Below are 19032 nucleotides of genomic sequence, written 5' to 3'. Positions count from 1 at the left end.
TTACAAGTAATTTTTATATACATAAAGGTGGAATTATAATGTTGCTGTTCTCAGGATGGTATTGAGGACAGTGTCACCAGCCTCAAAGAGAAAACCCCAGCTAAAAGAGCTACCATGGGGATGAAACAGTCTTTGCCTATAAATGTTGATAATGAAGATGAATTGGGATTTTCCACGAACAAGTTCAGTCGCAAGGGTGGAAAGAGGCAGAAGATGCAAATTAGTGGGAGTGATAATTAGGCATAATGCATGATTAATAGCATGGTTGGATCTTAGTATGTTGTTTGGTATGCGGATTATTTTGGTTCCTATATTTTGATACAGTTATGGAATCAGATTGACAATGTTTAGAGGTTTCTGCATTTTGATATGTGTAGTACTTTTGTTTTTGTATTAGTTCAGCCATAAGTATGCCAATTTATGGTACTCGGTTATTTCGAAGTATGGTGAATGACTTTGGTATGTAATTATTAGGCTAATGCATTTTAAGGTAAATTTTATATGTGACTTTCATATGAACAGTGTAGCAGTACATTATTTTTAATTCCAATGCAGTATTTATATTAAGCTTCATTAGCAATATATTTGTGAATTTGGACTATAGTTGTTAATATTCTAATCTCACAAGCTTGATATCCAATTAAATGTGATGGATAAGCATTTAGCTTAATGGGATCTATATAGAATTTTAAAGGATTTTTTTTATTTAGACTGTAACTAAATAGTACCACTTTTTACATTTTGGACATGCTAAATAACCTTTAACGTAAGTCAAATAATTTTATTACTTGTAACTAATGTATCTGCCCTCACAAGGGGAGCTCAATGACAGTCTTGGTTATCCTATTTTATTTGCTGCAGTTATCAAGTAAAACAAAATGTCTTACTTAGCCAAACTTTATCAAAACTTACTTCAAGAAAAATTAAGGAATATTCATTATATAATTTGTTGAGGCAATAAACAAGTAATTCTGATATATGATTTAAAAAAAATATATTCATTATAAATCAATGCTATATAGTCCCTAATAGCTACAAACAATAGATTTTTTCTATATCTACTAGGTTGAATCAATAAGTGAAGCTTCGATCAAGAAAAAGTAGCATGAGACATCAAAATTTAAAATATTAATGAATTTAAATCCATTGGATCTATAGATGGTTGAATAATGGTATAAGAATTTTTTTTATTCAAAAAAATATATTGGTCTAAAAAGAGGTACTAAGCACTTTCTAAAAATTGTAGAAAGAATAGTACATCATGGAAGGTGTTGCCATGGAACCGTATAACAAGAAGGACAGTTTTTTTAAATTTGAATTTTTATCCGTTTTAAGAAGCAAGATATCTTCAAATACTTTGACTCATTGAAGGGGCTATCTTTTAACTACTTTATGAAAACTTATTCAGAGGAAAGAAAGGAAGATTCATCACATGATTCATTCATACAATATATTCCATATAATATTATTACAGATCATGATATGCCATCACCTTGCCCAACGAGAGTATTACTAAAAAAATAGGGTTTGGTAGAAATAAATATACGTTTTAATAAATTAATAATGACTTTAGATAATAGGAATCCTTGGATAATAGAACAAGGGTAAATGGGTGAGTCTCTTGAAATCTAAATACCTTCTTTGTTATAAAAGTTTTTGGATAACTATTTCATATTTTTTTAGATAGAATCCCTCACTGAATGGGACTAGAGATTTATTTGGAACAAGAAATATATGGATATCAATCACAGACTAAGAGAAACAGAGACAGGCATCTATTTTCAGCAATAATATTTTTATTTTAATATATAAAATCTGATTATCACCGATGAGGGACTAACCTCCTTTTGAAAGATCAAGAAGGCCTAATATATTGTGAAACATGTTGGCATAAATTGCGGGTAAGAACAAAAGATCTAATCTCTGAATTTTTTTCATTTTCAACACACAAAAAAGGACAGTTTTTTTAAATTTGAATTTTTATCCGTTTTAAGAAGCAAGATATCTTCAAATACTTTGACTCATTGAAAGGGTTATCTTTTAACTACTTTATGAAAACTTATTCAGAGGAAAGAAAGGAAGATTCATCACATCATTCATTCATACAATATATTCCATATAATATTATTACAGATCATGATATGCCATCACCTTGCCCAACGAGAGTATTACTAAAAAAATAGGGTTTGGTAGAAATAGATATATGTTTTAATAAATTAATAATGACTTTAGATAATAGGAATCCTTGGATAATAGAATAAGGTAAATGGGTGAGTCTCTTGAAATCTAAATACCTTCTTTGTTATAAAAAATTTTGGATAACTATTTCATATTTTTTTAGATAGAATCCCTCACTGGATGGGACTAGAGATTTATTTGGAACAAGAAATATATGGATATCAATCACAGACTAAGAGAAACAGAGACAGGCATCTATTTTCAGCAATACTATTTTTATTTTAATATATAAAATCTGATTGTCACCGATGAGGGACTAACCTCCTTTTGAAAGATCAAGAAGGCCTAATATATTGTGAAACATGTTGGCATAAATTGCGGGTAAGAACAAAAGATCTAATCTCTGAATTTTTTTCATTTTCAACACACAAAAAATATTGAAATAATTTCAAATGATAGACACCTTAACCAACTTTCAAAAGTCAATTTGAACTTTTTCGAAGAATGTCAAACCTACATGTCTGTTTTTTTTGGCCTAAAGAGTCTCCACTTTCAGCATATGTTGTATAGATTGTATCAATAGCCTAAAAATTAAAATGAAATACACCCTAATGAACTCCCAAAAGTGGAGTTGAACTTATTTGTGAATTGTCAAACATACATGCTGCTAGGATAGAAAGTTTTTGACTAATTTGTATAATAACAAGAAAAAATCTTATCTAGGGATTTTATACCAGTATCAAAACCAAGATAGATGGTATACTTTGACCTATAGCATATATTAGATAAACTTTGTGCACCCTTTTTCATACTGTAAAGTTTTTTTGCACCAAATTGCTAATTGTGTGATTTCAAAAGATTGAGATCCGGGTAAATAGGATAGATAAGCAATAGGATAATACGCTTTGACCATAGCATATATCACATAAACGCCGTACACTCTTTTGGATACTCTAAAAAATTTTAACACCAAATTATTAATTGTCTTTTCTCACAAGACTGATATCTAGGTAGATATGATAGATAGATAATTGACTAATGTCAGGTTGAGTATTCGCCCAAAAAAGATCGGGAAAAGAAATCTTAAGGCACACTCATCAAAGATATTTCACCCAGTAATTAATTATTAAGCAAGAGGAATTTTAAAAACTTGCATCAGTAAAACAAAAAATCAAACCATTTACAATGTTTAGAACCCACCACTAATGTGTTAGGATTGATTAATAGCTTCCATCACCAACAACGTCATACATGATTAGTAAAATGAACAGAGATCATAACTACAATCACTTAAAAACATCAATTTTGACCGTTGGATTATAGCAATTATTTATGGCTTTTAAGATTTTTGAAATATTTGTATTAGGTCATTACATATAAAGTTTATGCATAAAATACTATATATGCAGGTTCTACTAATGCATATATCAAAACCTAGCTAAATAGAAGTAAGTCTCATCATTACCAATACGCTCAAAATCTTAAGTATAACGTGTTGAATTCATAGTCAGAGACATATAAAAATATAGGTCTGATATAAATGTGTGCAATAATTATCTTTAGCAATAACAAAAGAGATTTATCTTAGTCACTATATATAAATATTTGAACTTAGCCCTACTAATACAATTTTTAATACATTGTTGAGTTTTTTATTTATTAAACATAAAAAATAAACACTCTAATGTAATTATATTAGTTGACAGGGATAATATCAAATAATATAATTTTAGGAATATATTTAATAACGGAAAAAATATTTCAGATGGTGGGGCAAAACCTATCAATTGAATAAAGTCTTATTTGGTCATTCCAATTCCCTTAGGCGGTGAACTTTATTTTGATTGCATGCTAAAGACAATCTAAATTTAATTAATATATTAAAATAATGGTCAGTTGTTTATTCTTTTGATGATTTAGACCAAACATGACTAATTAAAAGATATACGATGTCAAATGCACATGAATTTATATAAACGAGGCTTTAGTGTTTAGGATGACAATAAGATTTATTTCCTATTAGGGTAATGAATGGACATTTTAGCTATATCATTTTGGTTGTTGTGCCACTATGTAAAACTAAATTGACTAATGACCTAAGGATAAAAATTATAAACAACTGGCTAAGTTTGATGTGATATGTAGTATCTCTGCAAGGATAAAGTTAGGGAACCATATCATATCAAATAGACCCTAATTCATCTTGACACGTCAAAAAAATTTTTGACTATAATTGTTAATTGTCTAATCTTACGAGCTTCATATCCAGTTAAATGTGGTGGATAAGCATTTAGACTAATGGGCTCTATATGAAATTCTATGAGATAGTAGATAGAAGCTAATTTTACATTACTCCCAATAGTCTTACGAGATTGAAAAAGATTTTTTTTCTAAAATAATACAAGACTTCAGCAAAATTAAATAAATACTAATACAAGGAGTACATCATATAATGGTATATATTGATATATGTCTTCATCTCAGGCGGGCAAAATAGGCAATATTTCAATTTCATTCAAGACTACAAAATCCTTTCATTGGCAAGAGGCAGTTATGAGTATACATTTATATAAATTCCATGAAACTCAAATTAGTTAGTGACAAACCAACACTCTGTTCTGTCTCACTTAAAGGGTTTTGTAAAAACTTTACAAATTGTGTTTCCATAATGAGTGACTCTTCACTAATGTGTATTAAACTTCCACATCTAGCTGACGAGCTTATATGGAGGATCATTGCAAAAACAGATCCCAAGACGGCTGGGAGGTGCAGGAGCTTGAGCAGGGGTTGGAACTTCAAACTTTGCACACCATTGTTCTTGAACGAACACTTTAGAGAAAATAAGGATTGCAACAGGAGTGTCATCATCGGGATCGGTTACCCCCCAAATGATGAAAACTCTATATGGTTTGTAAGAGCTTTTCTGGACTCTGGTCATCAAGTACAATTCGATGTACCCGTAGACATCAACCAGTATGGGTTTTACGCATTAATCGGTTCCGACTATGGAAATGTTTGCTTGAGGATTTCAATGGGTGGCCTAAACTCACACCTACTTATTTGGAACCCTCTCACCCGTAAGAGGCGATATGCAAGAGACGAAGCCAGCACGCACGCCGGTCACGCTTTGTCGCTTTATGCATTTGGGTTCTTGCATGACACGGTAGAGTATCGGATTATCCATGCTTATAAGAAGTTTTATTCTCAAACAACTCTTTCTTGGTCTTTGTATACATCATTTGAAAGGGATTGGACTCATTCTGGGACCTTTGAAACCAGTGTGCAGAAGATCGGTCCTAAGTATGTTATAAATGAAGGAGTTTTTTACTGGATAGGGTGGGCAGGACCTAATTTAGCGGATGCAGACTCAATAGTTACTTTCAACCTTCTTCAGAGGATGTTTCATGAAGCTGTCATTCCCGTTCAAGTGAAATCTGATTACCACGCATTGACCAATTTCAATGATGGTGTTGGTTTTGTAACATATCATAACATTGGGTTCACAAGGCAGGTTATGGTTTGGCAACTGAAAAGTGATTGGGATTCAAATCTCAATTGGGAGAAGATGAGCAGGGTGTCTGGATTTGGCATTCCATATACTCCATCCCTTTTTGTTGGCAAGGACATAATATTAGTTTTGGAAGCTAGAAGTGGCCATGGCTGTTCAAATGACTCAGAAGCAATTGATGTTATTCTTTCAAGGCTTAGGTACATGGAGGGTAGAAGAGAGAATTTGGTCTACCGCACTTGGCACGATCATGTCAATGTAAAAACAATCACACTCCATTCTGAAGGGCTCTTCATGGTTTAATATCCAATTGTGATGTTTGGTTAATTTATCATTCTGAAAGTTATGTTGTTCTATCTATTAGGTGTTGTCAAAGTTGTTATTATAGCAGTATGTTCCTAGGCATGAAAATGTCTAAGCTTAATTAGGGTTTATGAATTTATGTCTAATGTATTTTTAAATTTTGTTGTTGTACTTGCATTACCTCAATTAGGTATTGGGTAGATGAACAATACCGCTGAGGTGTTATGCAAAAGTATCCTGTAAAATTTTTATATTTTTTATAAATGTCTATCAGTGAACTACTTATCTAAATATGAAGTAATTCTACTGATGATAACTACCATGAAAGTGTGTAACCATCTACCATCACATGTTAATGCAAGCTAATAATGAAACAAATAAAGAATAGTGCATATTAGCACATATATCATATTGCCTAAAGCCAAAAAGGCTGAAAATCTCAAGAATTATGATAAATAAGATGTTATAATCAACTTATTAGAATAATAGATATAAATAGAGTTTAAGTGATATGACAATCAACGTTGTGTTAATTTTTAAAAATTAAAATTCAATTAGATTAAGATACATAAAAAAAGAAGTTGACACATGGGGTTTTTCAAGTGTAGCTCAAGTTAAACAAAGATATTCAGATTAACGAGACACCAGTGGTTGACTGAAACACATGACTATCTTAATATTGACCACATAAAATGAGGGTTATCCATAATAAGTACATGAAAGAAATTATTTAGGACTGAATGAAGAGAAATTATTTGAAAAATATAGAGTTGTGGTCTAACATAATGCATGACCTTAGGTTTGCAATAGCACCAGTTCATAGACAACACACATAATGGTAGTATTGAGCTCATTATTCTAAACTTACACATGAAAGAGCTTGGTCTGCCACACAAAATTGAAAAAAATAATTTCCTACTACCTCAAAAAGACTTAAGCAACAAGATGGAGACTGAATATGTGAAAATTGCACATATGTAACATGAGATAGTCTTCACACCACCATTTTCCAGTTAAGTGATGGGTAGTCAAACCAAATCAGACCAGAAGAAGATTAGTGTTCATATTTCGAATGAAAAATGTGTAGATAGCATAGGTTGCAGGTTCCCTTTGGAAGAGATCCAAAACCGTTCAGATTTAAATACTCAAGGTAAAACTTTTTATTAAAAATTTAAACCAGTAAATGAGTCTTGCCATACTACAAATTGCCATCAAATGCAACAGCCACTTTCATCAGAGTCCTGTCATATTCAAAAGTGTAAATAATTATGTCTTCATTTTTACATGGAAGTAGTAGCTAAATCCAAGTACTTTTAGTCATTCACTTATGCATAATATTATTCAGATTCACTATATTTTCTTAACTGTATGAGATGTACAGTTGAAGAAAGTTCTAGCTTATCAAATAATAAGCGAAAGGTCGATGAATATGGGAATAGTCATTGGACAAGCATGGCAAACACGACAGTTAGCAGTTTTGTAACAGCAGAAATAAATCACCACTATGGGCTCAAGGACTCTTCACCTACAGGTATGTATTTATTGAAAATTTAGCTGTGAATAAGAAAGTTTTATCAACTTCAGAAATGACACGTGAAAAGGTGTATTCATCCATAATATGCAAGCATATAAATAATTATAAAAGCCATAATGGGATGAATATGAGAAGAGCTGTTATGAGGTTAGAAATGACCGTTGCAGATATGGGACCAATTGCACAGACAATGTTAGTGGGAGAATCACCCAACACTATACATAGCACAAATAAAATCTCTCACAGAGTAAGTACTACGAATGTCGAGGCTATCTACATTGATAGGAATTACAGAATAAATACAAGGGAGGAATGTCAAGTTTTGGGAAACAATCGGCTAGCACAAGGTACAACATTAACTGGATGAAACCATATTATTCAGATTCAGTCGTTACCATTACTTTCACCATGAACAACTAATGGGGCAACATGTTTACATCATCAGATCTCGGGAGGCATTTTAGGATGGAACAGACATTGAAATTAGTGAAGAAAAGAAAGTGCTAAGGAGTTGCTCACCATCAAGGTAAACTTACAAAGAAATTTAATTTACTAAAGTCGATGAAGTGATGTTTTCATCAAAGTGTTGCATATGAGTTATATGGTTCAATTTAGATAAATCGATTAGGATAAATCATAAATAGAATGTTATACCAAAATATGGTTCATAACTCACAGAAAATAGCATTAACCTCTTAGTTGATGCATAAAACTTACACTTTTTGATAAGATGTTTATAAAATTTTCTACAATCTTTTCAATAATGTTTACAAGTCCCTTAACAGATGGATTGACCAACAAATCTACTTTATCGCTTAATGTAATCAATGGACAGTAACATATTCAAGTTAGTGTGTATGTGTGTGTGTATAGAATAGAAGAGGATATGTGTTATTCACCAATCAAGATAAAATTACTATAAAAAATATTTTACTAAACTCAAGATGCATAACCACTAATGAGAACATATAAGGAGAGTATAGCATATATAAGTTATATTGTACATTTTTTTACTAAGGGATTAGGTTAAATCAAACGCATACATTTATAATGAAGTAGATTCCAAAAAGCATAGGAAATAGCATTAACTTCTTAGTCTATGCTTAAATTGACACATGTTCATTCATTTTATGCAGCATCTCTAATAGCTAATACAAGTTTCCTAACCGAGGGATTGAGCTAACAAATGTGCTCCATCGGTTCAGGTAATTAATAAACTGAAATAAAAAATCTAGATTAGTGTATATAAGCATAATAGTTGAAAATACATTGATTTGTGCAGGGAATATAATGTGTGTGGAAGAAGATTATAGAATATTCAGTTCAGAAGATAAGGAAAATCATTTACAGGGCGTGCCATGTGGAATGTGTATGGAGCAACAAGATTTGAATGGGAGCTTGCAAAACTATATACAAACCAATGATTGTACTAATTTGCGGCTAGAAAATAATTTTGGTATACAATCTATGCCATCAAGAGGTAAGTCTATTCTATTTTAAATAATCAGATTTGCTAAAGTATAATGCTCTTTCTAAGATATAAAGAAATAAAATTCTTGAGTAGATGCAACAAGACTTGCTAGGAATGAAAGAGTACTCAAACTAGCTAACAAAAAGTTGGCCAAAGTAGCTCAGACACAAACAGGTAAAGATTATTTGTTTAGATATCTAATTTCAATCACTACACTTACTTTGTGTTGACAATTAAACAATCTTATAGTTGCCTAACAATGATTACATATAAGCATATTAAATGGTGTATTTTTTTATTTTATTCGTTGTAGGGACAAACTCTTCAATTACAGTGGATAGAACAGTGTCGGGCTACACTTCTGCTCAAGGTAACACACAATAACTAAAATGTGGGTCAAAGTTATAAATTCAGATATTTTTATAAACACATATGAATTATAAGAATCAAGTGATAACAGAAAGGGTGCACATACAGGGGAGTCATTGTCAGAGTCACTTATTGATAAAGCAGTTTTAGTCGACCTCATTAATACATCAACTGATGGCATACAATGGAACATGCTAATACAAGGTGAATAGAGAAAAAATATACACTTTTATCTTTTCAAGCATCAGCTATCAAATAGTTATCTATAGTGATTTATTAAATATAAATTTGACTGCATATTACATGTAATAGAGGAAAGGAGAGCTGCTAGAAGGGATAGAAGGCAAAAAATGCAAAGAAGAAGACAAATTGAAGATTCACCTATCGAGCTAGGTGTGCAAATATATCTTTATGTTATGTTGATTCGACTGGATGTGGTGCAGTCATTAATAATTTTTGCGGTGAAACATTTCATGACTAGATTAGTAGTAGTTAAGAGTATTTGTTAGAACTGATTATATATAATCTAAGCAAGTTTTTCGTTGTGGATTGGAATGTTTTTGTTCATGAATACTATACTAGGCAGAGGTAACATTGGGTCGAAGCAATGCTAATCAACATAGTTTCCAAAGTTATTCAGTGCTACAACATAAATTGATACAGGCTTTATTTATATCCAATGTATGCTTTATTTATATCCAATGTATGAATGGATTGAGTCACAATTTTAGGTGTTTAAGTAATTTGACCACATAAATTTTGGGTGAAAATTTGCAGGAATTTCAGGAACACAAAGAACTATGCCAGCTGAAAAAATGATTGCACCAGAAAGAGTGGTATGTAGTTAACATTTGAGTGATATGATTTTCTAAGGCTTCATAATGTGTCCACTTAAGACAGTTTTTATCCAGACATATGTTACAATCAATCGTGGATTGCTTAATTAATTTTATCGAATTATACTAATGGTTAACATATAAAACACTAGATATTTGTTCTTTGCATGCACCATAAAATTTTGAAACTCACACACTGTTCTGTCAGGTAAAAAAAATCCAAAAGGGCCAACGGAGACGTGTCTGCCATTGAACAACATAATATGGGTACGATTCAATTAAAGGTTTTTAAATAAGTAGGTCAATTGAACTACAAATATTAAGCACCATATCATAATTACGTATGAGTGCTAAATATTCTATACCAATGCAGAATACATGCACATGGGGAGCGCATTTTATGAGTGTGAACACTGCAATGCTCTTTTTTGGTATGATGAGAGGGCAAACAAAAGCTACAACTCAACTGAACCAAAATTCAAATTATGTTGTAATGGAGGAAAGCTTCAAGTTCCACAACTACAAGAAGCCCCCAAAGTGCTATATGAGTTGTTGTTCAATAATAGTACAAAGAGCAAGCATTTCCGAGATAATATAAGATCTTATAATGGCATGTTCCAATTTACATCAATGGGTGCGAAGATAGACCGTGGTGTAACTACTTCTAGAGGCCCACCAACATTTATTCTTTCCGGTGAGAACTATCACCTAATGGGTAGTCTAATACCACCAGAAGGAAACTACCCCAAATTTGCACAACTGTATGTCTTTGATACCCAGAATGAGGTTCAAAATCGCATGGCCGCTATTTGGTAAGTAGCACAACCATAATATCATACTGTTGGTGTATTTTATTTAGAACGTCTAAAAATAACTGTTAAAAAGTATTGATCGCACTGATTTCTCTTTCTGATTATATCATACGTATATGTAGGGGTGAAAAGAACAAAGAGATACACGAAGATATTGTTAGAGACTTAAAAAAGATGTTGGATGAAAACAACGTATTGGTGAAGGCGTTTCGTATGGCCAGAGAGTCAGTCGCCAAAGATGCAAATACCACAATCAAGCTTAGGCTATTAGGGAAGCGAGGAAAGGATGGTAGAAGATACAATTTGCGTTCGACAAATGAGGTTGCAGCACTAATTGTTGATGATTTTGATATATACAAGACAGATAGAGACATCGTGGTTGAAACACAAACTGGAAAACTACAAAGGATCAATCAACTCAATCCGGCTTACCTAAGATTACAGTATCCTTTGTTATTTCCCTATGGAGAGGACGGTTACAAGGAAGATATACCACTTAATAACCGTAATCAAAATGCTGGTAAAGGGCGTCAGGAAGTATCAATGAGAGAATTTTTCGCATTTAGAATACAAGAAATGTTAGCAGATGGATCTCCCTTGCTATACTCTAGGCGATTGTTCCAACAGTTTTTGGTCGATGGGTACTCAATGATTGAATCGTCGCGACTAAACTTTATACGACTAGACCAGGAGAAATTTAGATGTGAGATGTACAAAGGAATAAAGGAAGCAGTTCTTAGTGGGGAAACAACACCATCATCGCGTGGCAAATGTATTATACTACCATCATCATTCACAGGGGGTCCAAGGTATATGATTCAAAACTACCAAGACGCAAAGGCGATATGTAAGGTTGTTGGTTATCCAGATCTATTCATTACCTTCACATGCAATCCCAAGTGGCCCGAGGTCGAAGAGTTTATTAAGAATAGAGAATTAAATCCAGAGGATAGACCAGACATAGTTTGCAGGGCATTCAAGGCTAAATTGGATTTATTGATTAAAGATATAAGAGTGAACACGATTTTTGGAAGAGTTTCTGTAGGTAATTTAGTTAAGTACATCTTTATGATACCATAAGATAAGGAATTAAATACAAATTTTTTTCATATTCCATTGTCTATGTTATCATGTTTATTAGGTCGAACTGATACATGAAATATCACTATTGCAGTTGTGTATACAATTGAATTCCAGAAACGTGGACTACCACACGCACATATACTTTTGTTCTTACATAAGGATGACAAGTATTCGACAGCCGAGGATATTGACAAAATAATATCAGCTGAGATACCGGATAAGGAACTAGATCCTGAATACTTTGAAGCGGTACAGAAGCATATGATACATGGACCATGCGGGTTGGCTAGGAAAGATTCACCATGCATGGAAAATGGTAAATGTATTCGTCACTTTCCCAAGAGATTTCTCGAGCACACAATTGTCGATGATGATGGTTATCCGATTTATAGACGCAGGGAAGATGGAAGAACTATCAACAAGTTGGGAGTGGATCTTGATAACCGTTTTGTGGTTCCTCACAACAGGCTACTGCTTATGAGGTATGGGGCTCACATAAATGTTGAGTGGTGTAACCAATCAAGATCAATTAAGTATTTGTTCAAATATGTCAACAAAGGTCATGATCGTGTGACAGCTTCATTCTATAAGAGTGCCACAGAGAGTGCTGAACTAAATGAATATGACGAGGTGAGCATGTATTATGATTGTAGGTACATATCTCCATGTGAAGCAGCTTGGAGGATATTTGGTTTTAACATACATTATAGAGACCCATCGGTTGTGAGATTAGGGTTTCACTTACCCGATGAACAGAATATAATATTTAAAGACCATGAAAATCTAGATGATGTTATAAAACAAGCATCTGTGAAGGAGTCCATATTTTTAGGATGGTTTCAAGCAAACAAGGATTACACGGAAGCAAGGTCATTGACATATTCAGAGCTACCTACAAAGTTTGTGTGGAAGGCGAGTGAAAGGGTGTGGTTGCCTCAAAAAACACATTCTGTTATTGGAAGGATTTTCTATGTTCCTCTAGGATCAGGTGAGCGTTATTACCTAAGACTACTACTCAATTACGTCAGGAGACCAACTTCACATGAGGAGATCAGGTCTATAGATGGTGTTGTGTATTCAACATTCAAAGAGGCATGTTACGCATGTGGTCTGCTTGATGATGACAAGAAATATATCGATGCTTTAGAGGAAGCGAGTCATTGGGGATCAGGAACGTATTTGAGGAAACTTTTTGCAACACTGCTATTTTCCAATTCCATGGAATCACCGGAGCATGTTTGGGAAAAGACTTGGACTATTTTATACGATGACATACTTCATATACAGAGAAGATTACTTGACAATCCAGGTAACTAAGAGCTTATTTCAATCATTTCCCAGAATTTACTACATGACTAATATCCATGTTGCAGTTTTCCTGTTAATGCTTATAATATGAAAGCAAGTTAGATTATGAAAAGAATATTGACCTAAACTACTGGGTAGGAAAGAATGGTGATTGTCTACTGATGTGTTATATTATTATGGAGATATGTACTAGCACTTCTTAGTAGGTGAATTAGTTCATATATTTATATAGTTAGTCAAGGAATAGATGTAGGATGTCCTATTCGTAACCAGAAAAATAATATATAAATACTTCTATTCGGTCAAACAAAATAAACTATGTTAATCTATAAATAAGGTGATTATAAACGGACTATACAAACATAAATATTTAAGTATTAATTATAAAGGCCTAAATTTAGCCATATATGCATAAGTGATCCTTAGAATATTAGTAATATAGGCTTAAAATATCGACCTCAGCCTATTTCTATATTATTTCATTTGTTACCATGATAAATTTTTTATCAGATATACTGTGTGGTTTTAGATTTTTGCAACTTATTACATTAAATAAATCACATTAGGATATAACAAATGAACCAAAATGCGTAACATGATACTTATTAAGCCCATAGTTGTGTAGTGTATAGAAATTCTTTTGGGTTTACAATTCACAAGAATATCTATTACATATATATAGTTAACTTAGAATATTCTTTAACTGTTGATTAATTCAGGAAATTCTAATGTGTACTCTATTATCATATTAAGTTGCTCTATGTATCTTAACTTCATAAAATTATTAATTTATATTTAATTGAATGTGTTGATTATCATTCATTTGTATATTATTTGTTTTGCATGAACACAGAGTTAGTCCTTACTGATGTTGAGTTGAAGGAATTGACGCTGATTGAAATTGAGAAATTACTTAACTTTTTCAACAAGAGTCTTAAAGATTATCCACCAATGCCAATTCTAGATATGAGTCAGGTTAATAGTGGTCTTAATGTCGACGGGATGAATAGGTTAATTTGTGACGAGCTCCGATACGATAGAAGACAGTTGGCTATAGAGCATGCAACTTACATGCGACACCTAACTGATGAGCAAATAGTTGTCTACCAAAAAGTCATGGAGGCAGTTCAGAATGGCAACGGTGGAGTATTCTTTCTGTATGGTTACGGGGGGACTGGAAAAACCTTTGTTTGGAAGACATTAGCATCTGCATTGAGATCAAGGTCACAACTTGTGCTTACTGTTGCTTCAAGTGGGATTGCATCTCTACTATTACCCGGTGGTCGAACAGCACATTCACGTTTTGCAACCCCACTAAACTTAGATGAATTCTCAACTTGCAACATAAAGCAAGGTAGCGCATTGGCTGAGCTATTAATTAAAACAAAGCTAATCATTTGGGATGAGGCCCCCATGGTGAATAGATTCTGTATTAAAGCTCTTGATAGGACTATGCGTGACATTTTATGATTCAGGAATCCAAACAACTTTGACCAACCATTTGGAGGGAAGACAGTTGTGTTTGGAGGAGACTTCCGACAGATTCTCCCAGTTATCCCTAAGGGAACTAGACAAGAGGTTGTTAACGCAACTATAAACTCCTCATACATTTGGAATAATTGCAAGCTGTTGACATTGACAAAAAACATGAGGTTGAAGGCAACTGACTCTAGCACAAGGTCATCTGAGCTAAAAGAATTCGCTGATTGGATACTTGGTATTGGTGATGGTAGTCATGGAACACCAGGGGATGTGTGTGACAAGATTGAGATCCCTGATGACATCCTGGTTAAAGATTGGGATGACCCGATAGAGGTAATATGCAAAGTAACTTATCTAGAACTTTTTTTAGGAAAAAATATTGATGATCACATTTAAGATCGGGCAATACTTGCTCCAACTTTGCAATTAGTTGATGAAATAAATAATTACATGATGAGCTTAAATCCTATTGAAGCACAAATGTATTATAGCTCAGACAAGGCATGCCCAACAGAGACCAACAATGACTTATTGGCATCTATACACACACCTGAATTCCTAAACACAATCAAATGTTCTGGAGTTCCAAATCATGAGTTGACTTTAAAGGTTGGAACCCCTATAATGTTGTTAAGGAATATCGACCACTCAGCAGGTTTGTGCAATGGTACACGATTAGTGGTCACCAATCTTGGTAAGCAAATCATAGAAGCACGCAGCAGCGTCGGAAAAAACAAAGGCCAGAAAGTCTTTATTCCTAGGATAACCCTAAGTCCATCCGATCATCGAATGCCATTCAAGTTTCAACGTAGACAATTTCCTATAATGGTATCGTATGCAATGACTATAAACAAAAGCCAAGGCCAATCACTTTCAAAAGTTGGCTTGATTCTGAAAAAACCGATTTTTACTCACGGACAGCTGTATGTGGCAGCATCTAGGGTCACAAATAGGCAAGGGTTGAAGATATTGTTATGTCACGATTATGATAACCAAACAACAACAGATAATGTCGTGTTCAAAGAAGTATTTATTTTGAAAGATCAAGCACTAGCCATACCATCATATGTTTGAGGAATGTGTTCTGGAGGTATTAATCTTAAGCTGCGTCAGGAACAGGTACTGAGTTTTATTTAGTTTTGAGCATTTTATTTTCTCCACATAAATACACATTGACTTTAAAGGAATTTTCATATAATTTTACCAAATTCAATCATTAAACTATTGCCAACTAAGCATAAGAGTTATAGATCACACGAGTCTTAAGATGTTAACACAGATCACAAAGGGATAGAATTAATTTAAATGCAATTTATAATCGAATTTGGTCATGCACATTGGTAAAACAACAGTCTTAATCCAACAAAAAGATTTGTATTTTTAAACAATCTTACTTGCATTTGAGGGAAGAGACCATTTTTCCATTTTGATTGCGCCCAACATTAACTTAGGATGAAGCCGGCTGTGGTTTTGATTTGTCAATGAATTAAACATTGTATTATTGCAATATCTGGAAGTTGAAGATAATGGATATTTTAATTAGTTGTAGATCAAAATATAAGACATTAAATAGCTAATTGCTGCACAATTAAAGAAATTTGACAGCGAAGAAAAATAAATAGAACACAGGGCCCAATATTATGCTCACTCAAGTTCAGTAATCAGTACAAATATTTACACTTGACTATTAAGGGAAGAATAATAAATAGAGAAAAAAAGAGAGGGTATTTGGCAACTCAACTATAACTGATTAGTTTGGTCTCTAACTTATTTGACATTAATTTAGTGGCCTAATTTAGTTTGGTCAAGAACTAATTTAGTTTGATAGAAAAAAATAGAAAAAATTAATTATTTTGATTCATATCATTCTTAATAAAATGCATGTTACCTCTTTGAAATTTTCAATTTAGATAGAGGAAATGAAAATATGCCATTGTGAATTTATTTTCAAAAGTTTTTCTGATTGACTATACCCATCAATTTTCTGCACTGTTGGGCTACCATCTACATCTACAAATAGAAAAAAAATAGCATTGGCATCACATAAAAATGATAAATTCAACCCCCTCCTCCCTTTGTTTTTTTTTTGAAAATTCCTTTTAGCTAGGTGAAGCACATGTATTATATGAAAGGATGCAGCCTAATAATAAAGAAGGGATAGGAGATTGAAGATATCGTAATATGTTATGATACAATTATAGTATATAGTATATAATAATATATATAGTAGTGATTGAGCAACATGATTGCATAAATTATTATCCTGTATTAAGTAGATGAAAGGTTTCATGCCTTAGGAGCACTTTTCAAGGGTTGAGTTCATTAGGCTTGATCCAAACTGTCAACATAAGGTGTAATTTGAAACACTTGCTATCTGCATATCACCTGTATTGATTAATTTAAAAATATTCTTAATTTATGATAATGAAACAGAGATAGCTATTAAAAGGGGAAAAATGGCGTTTGTAATGTTATGTTAATATACATAGATTAATTGGTAACATAAAAGCATTGAAAGAGTCCTCCATACCAAATTTATTTAGATTGGTAACCACATCTCTGGCCAAACAAGCTTTAGGTTAGCTAGAAACACCTTTCTCCCATAAATCACGATAATGTAATAGAGTCCTGTGAGAATCAATAACCAAATTGTTTAGGAGAACCTTAAAGTACATAATCAAGGGTATGATTCAATACATTATATGATAATTTGACTAATTTTTCTATGCTATGTGATAGTTGAAAAAACCAAAAATAAAATTACCTGGCAGGAAAAAGATTGTCAAATCAGCTTTTGGAGAAGAATAGAAGACGTGTTTAGTGATCATATTCAAGGAATAATTGCAGAAAACACATAAGCAAACTAATGTTGAATGCGAGTGCGTGATAGATCTGCAAGATAATGGCCAATATGATGGAGCTGCTTATTTTTGTTTCCTTCTTTTGGGAATTCTTCATAGTGGCACATGAACAGACAGAGAATTTTTTTATGCTGCTTATGTGTACTTCATTTTTTTGGGGATTCTTCACCGTGGCAGATGAATAGACAAAGAATTTTTAGATGCTACTTATTAATGCTTCATTTTTTTTTAATTTTTCACAGTGGAAGATGGAGAGACCAGGAAGTTTTTTGATGTACTGTGTATGGTGTATTTGAAATTAAAGCCGTTAAAGCAGAACAGTGGTAGGTGGAGGCGAAGTTATACTTATAACCACCAAGCCTCTGTTGTTACGAAAATAGTCTTTATTGTCTTTTGAATTAAAATTTTTATTTATTTTAATCAGGTTAAACTACTTTATTCTATTTTAGTAAGATTTTTACCAAACAAATCAAATAAAAAGATGGTGAATAAATTGAGGACATTATAACGGGGTATAATATATTTTATTTAAAGAAGTGTTATTAATAATAATTATTTATTCGGTAGTACAACAAAAATGTTTTTTTATTCTTATTTGAAATTACAATAAAAATGTATTTGAATAAAATTCAAGTCTCCGCAAATTTAGAACAGATCATCATTTTAAAATGTAAATATGGGCCGGGCCTGAAAGTTATTACATTATTATTGGACATTTTGTAAAAGAAAAGATGGAAATTTACAATGAATTTTTACAAATTTACCTACTTATAAGGTACAGCTATAAAAAACGATATATTGGTAACAACAAATTTAAACAATAGATCTACATTTGGCCCGGACGTAGCCCGGGTACTTACACTAGTTTAATATACAATCATGTTGGTATATAATAAAATTAACTATTAAAATTAACCATCAAAATAAAATATATATTACAATATAAAATATACATTAAAAATAAATTAAATTACACATATATTTATATATAAATATATAATAATTAATTTTAATGATTAATTTTAATATATAAATAATATTTTTACTTAGTCTAACGAACTATACATACCAATGAAAAATAAATAAATACCTTTTTAATTAAAACTAATTTTATATATCAATAGCATGATTTTTATTGTTATTTTTGTTTAGTTTTATTTTTTTGATGTTAAGCAATTGTCAATTAACAAATTTTGACAATATTTTAATTACTACTTTTTTGCCACCAATAATAACTAATATCAATAATAACTTACTGTTAATTTTTGTTACAATTATTGACGGTGA

General features: G+C 32.3%; 2 protein-coding genes and 1 long non-coding RNA gene across 3 annotated transcripts; 2 read left to right on the top strand and 1 right to left on the bottom strand.

Moving 5' to 3' along the window:
- The first annotated feature begins 6743 nt into the window (after nt 1-6743).
- Nucleotides 6744-9893, top strand: LOC140178982 (uncharacterized). Its single transcript, XM_072216841.1, has 10 exons — nt 6744-7139; nt 7371-7520; nt 7691-7870; nt 7969-8049; nt 8660-8728; nt 8806-9003; nt 9088-9168; nt 9308-9364; nt 9472-9567; nt 9676-9893. The coding sequence occupies exons 5-10, from the start codon at nt 8710-8712 to the stop codon at nt 9870-9872; spliced, it is 648 nt and encodes a 215-aa protein (XP_072072942.1). The 5' UTR covers nt 6744-7139; nt 7371-7520; nt 7691-7870; nt 7969-8049; nt 8660-8709; the 3' UTR covers nt 9873-9893.
- Nucleotides 9894-10462: 569 nt separating this feature from the next.
- LOC140178997 (uncharacterized) lies at nt 10463-16472 on the top strand. Its single transcript, XM_072217000.1, has 5 exons — nt 10463-10466; nt 10573-11011; nt 11134-12056; nt 12186-13403; nt 14256-16472. Exons 1-5 carry the CDS (start codon nt 10463-10465, stop codon nt 14870-14872), a joined length of 3201 nt encoding a protein of 1066 aa, XP_072073101.1. The 3' UTR covers nt 14873-16472.
- Nucleotides 16473-17146: 674 nt separating this feature from the next.
- LOC112750806 (uncharacterized) lies at nt 17147-17924 on the bottom strand. The gene is made up of 3 exons (XR_003176014.3): nt 17649-17924; nt 17415-17512; nt 17147-17269 (listed from the first exon to the last, which is right to left on the bottom strand). It is a non-coding gene; the product is annotated as an uncharacterized lncRNA (long non-coding RNA).
- Between the last annotated feature and the right edge of the window lie 1108 nt (nt 17925-19032).

The sequence above is a fragment of the Arachis hypogaea genome, chromosome 15 (assembly GCF_003086295.3).
Source record: "Arachis hypogaea cultivar Tifrunner chromosome 15, arahy.Tifrunner.gnm2.J5K5, whole genome shotgun sequence".
Classification (NCBI taxonomy): Eukaryota; Viridiplantae; Streptophyta; class Magnoliopsida; order Fabales; family Fabaceae; genus Arachis; species Arachis hypogaea.
Note: the sequence above shows the minus strand (reverse complement) of the source record. Positions and strands in the feature narration are given on the sequence as shown.

Bases quoted from the DNA above. Each gene is read 5' to 3' on its own strand.
- LOC140178982 (XM_072216841.1), top strand. The intron at 9,365-9,471 runs GTAACACACAAT...GTGCACATACAG, and splicing joins GGGCTACACTTCTGCTCAAG to GGGAGTCATTGTCAGAGTCA. The intron at 9,568-9,675 runs GTGAATAGAGAA...TACATGTAATAG, and splicing joins ATGGAACATGCTAATACAAG to AGGAAAGGAGAGCTGCTAGA.
- LOC140178997 (XM_072217000.1), top strand. The intron at 11,012-11,133 runs GTAAGTAGCACA...ACGTATATGTAG, and splicing joins AATCGCATGGCCGCTATTTG to GGGTGAAAAGAACAAAGAGA. The intron at 12,057-12,185 runs GTAATTTAGTTA...TCACTATTGCAG, and splicing joins TTTTGGAAGAGTTTCTGTAG to TTGTGTATACAATTGAATTC.